We start from the raw sequence: 12,247 nt of genomic DNA on the forward strand, positions 1-12,247 counted from the left end.
TTCTCCGAAAAACTGCAATACATTTTTAGGTGGGTTTGACTAAGGTCAAACTAACATCACATGAGAGAGTTGTAGTCAATTGTGCAGGCCTAGAGCAATGTAAAGCCAATCAGATAGAGCAGATAGCAGTAACGAGGGCAGAGAGTATTCCAGCTTTGCCAACTCCTGTATGGCCAAATATTGGCAAGTTTCCAACTATGTAATCAGTCAGAGCATTGAAAAGTTCACAGCACGAATTAGTGATGTGATTGCGTCAGAAAACCAGTTAATTGTTATAGAATCCCAAAAATGTGCAACTATATTCTGTTCTTTTTTTCCTTCCCATTAATTGATGCCTGATATTAACATTTATCTGCTTTTCATCACATATAGAAACAGCTGACAAGTACAGGAGAGGTTAACCCAGCTACTCACGGAATGTCTCTGCCCATTGGTGACAGGCTGTCAGCCAAGGTATGTCTGCAGTTGGCTAGATCTGCTTTGTAGTTCCGTTGTATCCGAGGATCCAGGCAGACATGTTGAACCACAAAAAAATGTCTTGCAGGAAAATATAGTCATGGTCATTTAAGTACAAACGTGCAGTGGCCCTTTAACAATCAAGTGATTTACGCGTTTGAGTGCTAATATCTCTGAGGGATGTGCAAAATATCAGCTTAAAATGCCAGCGTCGCTCACATTTGTTATATACATTCAAATAAATAATGTTGTGTATAAAAGATTAGATTTGCTATATAAGGTAAACGTTGACCACAGTGAGATGCTTTTCCAATAGAGATAGAGGGTACCTGGATGATTTTAAATTCCAGAAAGTATTTTTCACGCGTTTCTCCACCTATATTTGATATAAGTGGCTTCTTCAGAAAGGTGGTGTGTTTTCTCTCTCTCTCTCTCTCTCTCTCTCTCTCTCTCTCTCTCTCTCTCTCTTAGATTTATATCAGCATATGACTATTTTAGTGTATATTACTTTCAGCGTTCAGGAGAGTAAAAACCTAGGTGGCGGGCACGTTCTAGGGACCCATGGCTGAACCAGTGGGGACAAACGGATTGATGGATCTTTCTAGAGAGTTAAAGTAGAAAAATTGCCCTAAGCAACCAATCCGCCTACTTCATATCTGAGACTGTACTTGATTAATGACAGAAGGCATTAGGTTGCTTTGTGCAACCTTTGTCACTTTATCTCCCTCCAAGACCTGATACATCTCCACACACCATTTTCATGCCGCTGGCACTTCTGGATCAAGCAGGCGACATTGTACAGGCTGCTGCTGAGTAGGGTGGCTCCTCCTAAGCACTGTGGGTGCATACAGCAAAATGAGTCCCACCTAATTTAAAAGACTGGACTCTCCACTTTCAAATATGGATGCCCACACAGCTGATGGATGCCCACTCAGTGGCAGCTGTTATTTTGGAGATGATAATGTCCTTTCCCCATATACAGAAAATGTTTTCTTTACTGTGGGGTAATATTGTCTGGTGTTTTACAAGTGCCCCTTAATTTTTTGTTGCCAGTTTGAGGGAGATATTCACCCATTCCTGGACTACATCGTTTTTATGTAGTAGAGGGAATTAATGTATGGTAATAAGTATGAAACAGGGAACACCCCTCTTTATAACCAGGGTACCTCCATCTGTCTATATTATACAACTTAGAACCATACTTAAGACCAGATATATTAAGCTTTAAAAAGTGGTAAAGTGGAGATTGATAATCAACCAGCCAATTGGCTCTTACCTGTCATACAGAACCCCAGCCGGTAACTGATTGGTTGATACTTTATCACTACCCATGTTTTACCACTACCCATGTTATCACTTTTCAGGCTTAGTACATCTGGCCCAGAGTCCCATCCAAACAGCACTGACCAAGTTCTCCAGTCAAAGTCAGTTTTTATTTATCCAATACTGTCCCTCCCTTCGAGGCCATGAGGTCATATATTATTGTAGTCATGCTCCAAGCTTTCAGACATATTGAACGGAGAGGTCCTTAGGGCATATGTATTAATATAAATCTGAAGGGCGCTGCATAATTTGATAGCACGGAGTCTCCTCTTTTCATATGCGTAGTATTGTTTGGTGTTTTTGCAAGTAATTACCAGACAATAGAACAGAAGGTGTCTAGTATAAGTAGGCAAGCAAGGCTATCCTGTTGTAGATAGAATAGCAGATTCCCTTGGCAGAAGGAAACATACATCAGTTTCAGCATTCCATGGAGCTGCGGCCTACCAAAGCAACCATTCCACAAATCCTTGACTTTCTGAATGATGGACTTCGTTAAAGGCGGGTATTCAATCTTGGGTCATGGCTGTCGAGCTGGCCCGACAGCTGTGACCCTGTCCCGTTCTCGGTCTGCTTGACTGAGAAATTGCAAGCGGGATTCAACAATTCTTTTATTCACTGTAGTTTAAGCTTTGCTTCTTTGCCGCTTTTTTCCAGGATTCCATGTCCTGCCTGCAGCGGGACGAGAAGGGGGCATGGCCACGAGCTGCGGCCGGGAAGAGGCGAGCTGCAGCCGGGAGCTCGTCACTTCCCGGCCGTTCTCGGCAGAACGAGCCAGACTGCTTGTGAAGTCGGGCTAGTTCTGCCGAGATCCCCTGTTCAGTGCTGTCAGGGAAGACAGCATTGAATAGGGCCCCACAGCCATTTCCCCCATAGGGAGATGGCTGCGGGAGATTGAATACTCCCCAAAGTCTTTCCTTATCCATGTTCAAGATAGTATCAGTCCCGATTTTGTTTTTTATTATGACTGTCGGAAATGTCCTGACAGTGGTAATCCCGGGCCATTTTCACTCTGCTCGACTGTAACTCGACAGCCGGAATTAAATGTTCCGTGTCCAAAAGCAGCCGTGAATTCGACAATGCGTGGCAGTTTCAGACAAAACAGATCCAACTTGTTTTAACGTCTGATCTGTTCTTTTGTAATCTGCCTTCAATGCTGTCGGACACGGCAACATTGCATAGGCGGTGGCTGCTATTGAATCCCCCCCCCAAGGCTTTGATGATGAAGATATGCACGGTTTCAGGCTACTCATTACCCACACCTTCTGTAGGCGCTATCATATGGATATTTTATCCTATACGTACACCCACTTTGGGAGACGTCCTCCATGTAGCTACGTTAACAAACATTGATTATGCAGCATCTGGGGCTTAGTTTTCTATGTAGTTATCTCCACTATACTGCTTGGAGACATCTCATTTTATCGGCTACTATGGAGGATCGAAACGGAAGACGGCAAATTATATTAATTGTTATCTCCATAGTAATCTGTGACGGCCTGCGTTATAGAGCTGTCCTATGTTGTTGTTTTTTTTGCTAATATTTGTGCTTAATATCTCATAAATTGTCATGAATTTTATTAAACTGTTTAATGTTCACATGTATATTAATTGGCATACAAGTAATCTTACTTTGTTTAGGGCAAGCTACGTTTTGAGAGAAACCAAGAATACAACCAGTTTCTCAGGATGAAGGAGGAGGAGCAGGATATATTCAGACAAGCAGCAGCTGCTTCAGCAGCAGAGTATTCTCAGGTTTGTTACTAAAACTTCCATCCTGTAATATCTACATACGTTGTGTGTGTATTTATCATACTTGCCTACCCTGCCGGAATGGCAGGAGGGTCTTGCAAATCGGGTCCCCCTCCCGGCCCCCCAGGGAATGTGGGCAAGTCTCCCGCATTTTCGCCATAGCCCCTGCTCCCCCTCTCCTCACGGTCTAAAATTACGAATTTCACGGGGAGGGGCTAAAATGACGCGAGTCGTGTCATTTTAGCCCCCCCCCCATCCATGGACCCGCAAATTGATGCTGCAGCCTGTCATGGGAGCGGGGTGCGGCTGATGTCACCAAACCACCGATGTCACCAAAACGAAGCCTCTTCCTGCCCCCCTTTCACTCCTCTCCGGCCTTCTACCGGAGAGGAGTATCAAAAAGTCGGAAGGTATGGTATTTATGTATATGTACAGTATATTTCAACCTTCAGTATTTGATGTTTTTTTTTGGAATGCATTACTTTATTCTTCCGTGTGATGCAGCGTGATAAAACGCAGAGCAGAGTAAAGCCAGAGCGATACCTCCCAGCACCTGTGTCCTATAGAGAGCGTGACGTTCCGAAGACAGATGCTTACACCTCCATGGAGGCCTATGAGCAACTACTCAATAAAAGACGTTCCGAAGCCGAGAAACGACATAGAAAAGACGTCCAGACTGGAACTGAGGAACCGTTTGTCAGGAAGCCTGGCGACGAAACCACTGTTTTAAATAAAAAGCTTTGGAGAGACGCAGATACTGACGGGATTGACCGGTCCCACCACAATGCTGCAGATTGGGAATTGGAACGAAGAGCTCTCAGACTTAATTTAGCTCACGATGAAAATGAAAACACAAGTCGTATGTATACAAAGGAGTACAATGCAGACGTACAAGACAGTAGGCCGCTGAGAAATAACTACCCACCCGAAAGGTACTTTTTGACCTACTCCGACTGTTGTTCGATGAGTTCGGAAATTGTTATTGGAGAAATGTTATAGGGTCCAAGTTTGCTGGAGGTGCGGGATGACGGGCGAGCTAAGAGATTTTTTAAAAGTATCGCTCATTTACCGGGTATGGTTTTGCCTTGTAAATTATTGCCACTTTAAAAAATCAGAGTTCAGCCAGCATCCTGCAACTCCATCAAACTCAGACCCATTTGGTGTATATGTAAATGTTAGTTTTGTAACATTTACACACACACACACCAAAAAAAGCTGTGAACACACTGCGCAATATGACTGGCAATATGGTCGCTGAGAGGCCATATTGCCAGTGATTTGTTTGTGCTGCAGCAATAAATCGCCAGGTGCACGATCCCGTGTTTAGCCCCCTAATGGTTGCTGGTTAATCAGCTGTTTCCCTCTGCGGCTCCCCCGGCAGAGTCTCTGGTCACTGATAAAAACTGGACACTGAGCAATATATTGCTCAGCAATACGGTGCAATATATTGCTCAGTTTCTCCTTTTCATTAGGGACCATAGATGGTTGCTGATTAACAGGAAACTCTTCCAGGAGAGCCGCAGGGGGAAACAGCTGATCGCAGAAGCAAGCTCCTGCGATCAGGGACCATTAGGAGGCTGAACACGGGAGCATGAGCCCAGTGATTTATTGCTGCAGCACAAATAAATCGCGGGCAATATTGCGACCATATTGCCAGCGATATTGCATCGTGTGTACACAGTTTAAGAGTGCAGTATTTAGCCGGTTAATGGATGGATCATTTTTCTTGTATTAATAATTGTCTACAAAAGATGCAATGATGATTTGTTTAAGAACGTGAAGTGACAGAATTGGTTTTACAGAGTCTTGCGTCCACGTGGGGATCTGGAGAGCCACGACTATGAACCAGAACAAGCCTCTTACTTTCAGATGGAAAGGCGTGATCACAGGTAGGAAGACCTGACAAACTCTTTGTTATAAATTCTTGTACATTATGAGCCAGTCTGGGTGTTGTCCAACATCCTCCACTCCCAAAAACTGTTTTTCTGTATTGGGCATATGAACGTATCACTCCAGGCTGTAGGTTACCATGGTTATGCCCATTTACTCCTTAGCGGAAAGAGAGAGTAGCTCTAGTTAACAGGAACATTATCATGTTAAAAACATGCAATTGCTACTAACAATGTTTATAGATCGGTCTGGTGCAAAAACTACCCAATTAAATCTATTTTACAAGTAACCACATACTACTTGTACTGTGCCTCTATTGATTAAGTCATGTTTTATTCTGTATTTGGGAGACATAAGCCGGATACACTCTGGATCTCCGCGAGCCCAGAGTACACACTGCAGCAATGTTAATGTAGGACGGAACAAACACTGTCCAGGCATGGCATGGCACTGTCCAGGCATGGTGTTGCTAGCTATGTCGCTAGGTTTAATGTGCAGAACATCAAACCTGGCGTTGTTGCAAGTGACCATAGGAGCACGCATATTGCACATACACACTGAGCGCTATGCACAAAATGCTGTTCCAATCCATACGGACAGCATATTGCCCAGTGTGTCCAGGCTATAGACTGGACACTGGAGGGTTAACGCCTCTCATGTTTTTAAGGACATTAACTAAATATAAATGGGATATAGTTTTTCTTTCCTGATTATTCGTTTAACACACAATGTGTTCTCAATGCAATTCAGGCCTGATCGAGGCAGGAGAATTAGAGAACCTCCCATGGATTATGAAGATGATTTCCGAGAACCGTCAAATCGAAGAGCAATCACTTCACTTATAAAGAGCAGGTAACTTAGCAATGTCTCTTTATAAAAAGGAAAGATGTCTGGTTTAGGGTGCCGTTTTACTGATGGCAGCTTCCTTTTTGTTGGTCTTCAAGGTAGAAGCATTCCCTGTTTGTCTCCTCTTCCTTGGTACACTTCCCATAGTTAAAAATACCAAGGTAGAACCCTGCTAAACCATCTCGTACACATTGAGCTAGCAGTTGGCGTGATATTAGTTAGCAGTTGGCGTGCTATTAGTTAGCAGTTGGCTTGCTATTAGTTGCAACCGCACTGTCTTCAGCCCCAGCACTTGGTTCTTTCTCCTGCTTTTCTGTTTCTGTCCTACGCAAGATAATTTTATTTAGGTTGGCTGGGGAGGGGGTCCTTCATATCTATCCTTATTTTTCTTGCATTTTTGTTTTTGTTTGAAGGGCGACAGTCGCACATACCTTTTTGTGTGTTTCTGGCTTTTTATGCAGTTAACATCCTCCCTTGGATGGTGTACTGCAGAATTTCTGGGTTCAGTTAATTGTATTTATCAGTGAATGAGTCAATGAGAGTGTGGTAGCAAAAAAACTGGTTCCTGAAAATATGGGGCTCCATTGCACTCCTTTTGGTTTCTGTCCTTTTTTTATTTTTATATTCTTTTTCTCCTTTTACCTTTGGGGTAGTAGCAAGCTGAAGCCTTACTTAAGCTCACGATCCTCACTTGCCACATCTATGGTTCAAATGTGCCCCATGGAATTCTAGAAAAGGATTTAACATAAATACAATATTACCATTTTTAAACTCAAAGGGGGTTATAGGCCCCATACACCAGCAATCACAATTAATGGATTTCCAGATCCAGGGATTTTTTGGCCAGATAAGGGGATTTTACAATCTATCTGACTTTGCCCACACATTACATTACAGATTTATTTCAGTGATCGGCAGATTTTTCCATCTAAAGATTGCATCTTCATATCTGGAAATTGCCCAATCGATTGCTGTTCATAATGTAAATAGATGAAGAAGACGAATTGGGAATGCCCACACATATAAAAAAGATCTACAGATAATACTAGATTATTAAACATGTTTAAAAACCTGATTAAGCAATCGATTGGCGATTTTGATTGGGATTGCCAAAAGGGGGAGCCCACACATCTAAAATTAATTGTGGCAATCATCTCCATATCTGAAAATTGTCACAATTAATTGCTGATGTATGGGGCCCATAAGTCATAAAAGCTTGGAAAGCGATGAAATTGTGAGAGATGACACTGCGAGATCTATTTGTCTAAACATGAATAAAGCAGCCCATACACGGTCCGTTTAACGGATCCGTTTGGGACTTAATTAGCACACATCGGATCGGATCCCTAGTGCATGCAGTGTGCATGCACTGCGATCCGATCCGATGTGTACCTAGTACAAAAAGTATGTGCAGCACATACTTTTTGTACCGTACTATGTGATGCGCGGGAGCACGCATCGCATAGTACAGAACGGAGCCGTACACAACGGACCGTGTATGGGCTCCTTAACCACAAGTGGGATTTTCTATACAATATCCTTTATTGAATATACTTGCATAACATATACTTTTTATTTTCATGAATAATATTTCTGTACTATGTGTATATTGGATGTCTACAGTTTAAAAACGTGTTTTGATACTTTGATGTAAAAGTGAGAATAATACAGGTGCCTCCGTATCTCAACCCTAATACTGACTACTGATAATATCTATGTGCATGCCAGAATTACGGTCCAATTGACCCTCAAAACACTTGGCTATATCTGGACTTTTTTCCATCTCCAGCTATTCAAACAGTATCATTTGGAAATACCTGAATTCTGTGGATATGATCATCTGAAATAACACCATTAATCTGGCTATTTAAATCCACATTATCAGTTTTCCTTGGAAATTAAATATTGGCAGAAATTGGCAAAGGGATACAGTCATTTTACATATTTTTATGTTTATTAATTTATCTGTGGGATTAATGTATAATTGTATTTTTTTTTTTTAAATGTAATATCTGTGTTTAAGGAAGCTTAAATAAATAAATAAATAAGTATTTTTATACAGTGATATTTTTCAGTGTCTCTTGCGCTCTCTATATACATATTCTACTTGTTTATTCGGTTTAACTTTATTAAGGACTACAGAGAGCCTTAATTGAGAGCAGCAAGTCACAGTTTTTTGCAGGATATATCAGTTGATTGCTAAATTCAAACTAGCTGTGCGCCCGATTATTTGGCCTCCTTCTCTACCCCCCTCAAGTTTGCTCCTGGGACCATGTGTTTAAATTTATCACACGTACCCCAGGGGTTACTGGGGAGGGTGATTAGAGGACCAGAGTTTTGCTGTGACTTTGATGTAATGAATGGTGTTTTAATAAAAACATTACTTTTAAAAAAAATTGTGAGAGATGAAGTGCTAAACAATCAACTTCTAATTTACATTTGGCATGCCATATTTGAAAATGACAAGAGCTGATTGGTTGGTTCTTTATCTCTCACAAACCTATCGCTAGGCAAGCTGTTATAAACTCCCCTCTAAATATGGATACACACTATAAGATTATCTTTCCAATCTGACCAGATGGAATGAAAATATGGTAATTTCTGGGAGCAAATGAAAACGCACCACTTGCACCCAAACGTGGAAAACAGACAAAATTTGTTATTCGCTCAATTGGTAAATCAATTTATGCAAATTACTGTTTTTGTCCGTTTTATAGCTTTTGGGACCAAATGGTTGATTTTAATTTGTTCTCAGACATTACCAGATTGGAAAGATAAACTTCTAGTGTGTATGGGCCTTAAGTGTATTACATATCTAGACTCTATGACCAGAGTATTAATTTTAATAATTTTATAAAATTTGCGCTGCACCACATTAAACTAAATACATTTTCACTTTATTGCTCTGCCTAATAAAATGTAAGATTTTTGTGAAGGTGATTTGTTCGAAAAGTATGATTTTCATATTTACATTATTGCTATTTATTAAATGCTGAAAGCCATTAGATATTACAGACATTGATGCTTTTCCTGACCTAGAATATTCTGCTTATTATTTCATGGCTGTCCTTAAAGATGCAATGACTATGACTTCCATTGCACCTACCCTGTATTTTTTGTTCATCCGTAGACCAAAAATTGATATCCCAATTCAACCACCAGAGCGCTCAAAATCTGCAAATGTGAAGGATGAAAACTTTTCCACCAGCCTTCTCCTTGGTATGATTGTGATGGCTATTATGGAATTTTTGTTTTGTTTTTTTAAATCAGAATACATTTTGAGTAAAGTAATATGCAAAATATGTATAGCCGCAAAATCTGTGAAATCAAGTATTCCGAGGCTCTTATTAATGTGCTACCTATGGCGATCATAATAATATTCAGTTTCTCAAGAATTCTCTTATTTATTTGAATTTTAACCAATGATGAATTCATTTTAGTTTAGGACACATTTTTCAAGTATTAGTTACTGTAATAAGTATTGAAACAGCCTTAGATTTCAGGGATAAATCATGTTCCATGATAGATAGAATAGTCCCAATAAACTATTGACTAAAACAATGATCCCCTCAAGGCTCCCCAACATCACAGGTTTTCGGTACTGAGCTACTAATTAAATCAGATTTCTAAGCTTGGGTATCCCTAAATCTTACTTGCCTACTTTTGATATCTCCTCTCCGGGAGGAGAGGCAGCATTGGGGTGTAGGAACAAGGTGAGGTGATTCTCATCATTTTAGCCCCGCCCCTTCTCCGAAGACCCACAAATTCCGGCATTTACCTCAGTGTGAAGGGACAAGTGGAGGCTCTGGGAAACATTGGAGACTTGGCTACCTTCTTGGGGGGCCAGGATGGCAACCCAAGTTTTGTGAACCTCCCGTCATTTCCAGGAGGGTACTCAAGTATGCCTTAAAGTTTGGACTGTTGGGAAGCCTTGAGGAATGCGTGTGGAAGCCACTGAACTAATACCTTATTGCTCAGATAACAGAGGCACAGGACACTTTGCCAAAATGTAGTGAATGTGGTTCTGCAACTTTAAAAGCTTCAATGTAGGTAGAGTTACAGGGCCAGGTTACAGTAATGCTCCTTTGTTTTGTAGCATATATTTCACAGCAATACTTTATATTCTATAGATTGTAAGCTTGCGAGCAGGGCCCTCCTACAATTTGACTGTCTGTAAATACCCTGTTTTGTTGTACCACTGTCCCCTTTGTAAAGCGCAACAGGATATGCTGCGCTATATAAGAAACTGTTAATAAATAAATATATAAATAAAATATTCAATATGTTTCCCAATCTCTCAGGTGGAGAAGATAAAAGTGATGCCCAGAAAAGAAGGAAAGCGAATTATAGACAGGAACTAATGGAGCAGATGGCAGAACAGCAAAGAAACAAAAGACGGTATATGTCTAATTTTAACTTTATTGCAAAGGCAAGTGTGTTAGCGAATGCACGTCTGCAAGGGAAAATATGTCTTCAGAATGATATTTGATGAGGCCATACTTTGATTCCAGTTTATACAGATGGAGTATGTCCCATCCTTGCAGGGGATGGCGCTGGCGACGCCAGCCGCCATCCCCCGCCAGCACCATATTGATGGCGAGAAGGGGGCGCGCGCGCATGAGAGGCGGGCGCGCCCCCTTCCGACGGCGCTTTCATCCGCTCCCCCGGGTCCCCCCCCTCTTGTCGGCGGTAACCCGGGGTCCCCGCCGCCTGCCCGCCCCCCCCCCCCCCCCCCTATCTAACCTACCCTTACCCTGTCCGTCTCCCTGAGGAGACTGAGACGCGTGAGACGCACGCGCGTCTCAGTATGATGGATGGCGAGGCTGCTGGCATCCGCCAGCAAGGATGTAGCCTACTCCATCTGTACTATAGGTGTTCACCTCACCACAATAAAAAACTACCACAAATACTTCAACTCAGCTATCCTAAAAATCATACACAAACCAGGTCGAGACCCTCTCCTCCCGAGCTCCTATAGGCCTATTTCCCTTCTAAACACCGACTATAAAATATTCACAAAGCTCTTAGCTGATAGACTCAAACTTAAACTACCTTCACTGGTCCACTCTGACCAAACAGGATTTGTGTGGGGACGCCACTCAGTGCTTAATGTACGGAAGGCCCTCACAGCAATGCAGTGGGTGGAGTCGGTTGGGACCACGAGTCCACACGCCCTGCTTTCGTTGGACGCAGAAAAGGCGTTTGACCTAGTTGATTGGGACCACCTATTTAATACCATGAGACGATTTGGACTCCCGACCGACTTCATCCGTACAATCCAATTATTATATAATAACTCTACTTCCCAAATATTAACCAATAATTACTTATCAGCTTCCCTCTCAATATCAAGAGGGACAAGACAAGGGTGTCCCCTCTCGCCATTGCTTTTTGCTCTGGCGATAGAACCCCTGGCAGTGGCCCTGAGGACATCCCAAGACTTCCGATGTATAATGATACATACATCGGAGGTCAAGATAAGCCTCTTCGCAGATGACATCTTATTGTTTATATCTGACCCCAATACTTCCATCCCTGCAATACAAGACATAATATTCCATTTCTCTCAGTTTTCAGGATTCAAAGTAAACTATGACAAATCTCGCCTACTGCCCTTCCACTCCTCCCAAGATTTTTTCTCCTCCCCCTCATTCACCTCACAATTTACGATATGCCGCCCTACCCTAAAGTATTTAGGAGTCCTGATCCCTAACAAACTAGAAGACCTTTACACAGCTAACTTTCCCCACACATATTTAACAGTAGAAAAACAGCTAATGGGATGGATGACACTCCCTCTATCACTCGCGGGCAGGATAACAGTAATAAAGTCAGTAGCCTTCCCTAAACTTTCCTACCTACTACAGATGTTGCCCCTCCAGTTGAAAAAACCAGATCTCCAAAAGTTCAAGACACTATTTATTAAATTCACCTGGGCGGGCAAAAAGCCTCGCATCCCTTTTGACCGTCTTCGCCTTACAAA

General features: G+C 42.0%; 1 protein-coding gene across 6 annotated transcripts in view; it reads left to right on the forward strand.

Moving 5' to 3' along the window:
• The window catches only part of CSPP1 (centrosome and spindle pole associated protein 1), a 76,014-nt gene that overhangs the window by 26,747 nt on the left and 37,020 nt on the right, over nt 1-12,247 (forward strand). For 5 of the 6 annotated variants that reach the window (XM_083187211.1, XM_083187212.1, XM_083187213.1 and 2 more), the window contains 7 exons: nt 373-453; nt 3,418-3,531; nt 4,033-4,460; nt 5,331-5,417; nt 6,169-6,270; nt 9,395-9,483; nt 10,566-10,662. In XM_083187211.1, the coding sequence (XP_083043337.1) occupies nt 373-453; nt 3,418-3,531; nt 4,033-4,460; nt 5,331-5,417; nt 6,169-6,270; nt 9,395-9,483; nt 10,566-10,662 (998 nt within the window). The remainder of the gene's footprint in view (nt 1-372; nt 454-3,417; nt 3,532-4,032; nt 4,461-5,330; nt 5,418-6,168; nt 6,271-9,394; nt 9,484-10,565; nt 10,663-12,247) is intronic. The other variant, XM_083187217.1, reaches the window with a different exon arrangement.

Source organism: Crinia signifera, chromosome 5, assembly GCF_055691185.1.
Source record: "Crinia signifera chromosome 5, ASM5569118v1, whole genome shotgun sequence".
In the NCBI taxonomy this organism is placed as follows: domain Eukaryota; kingdom Metazoa; phylum Chordata; class Amphibia; order Anura; family Myobatrachidae; genus Crinia; species Crinia signifera.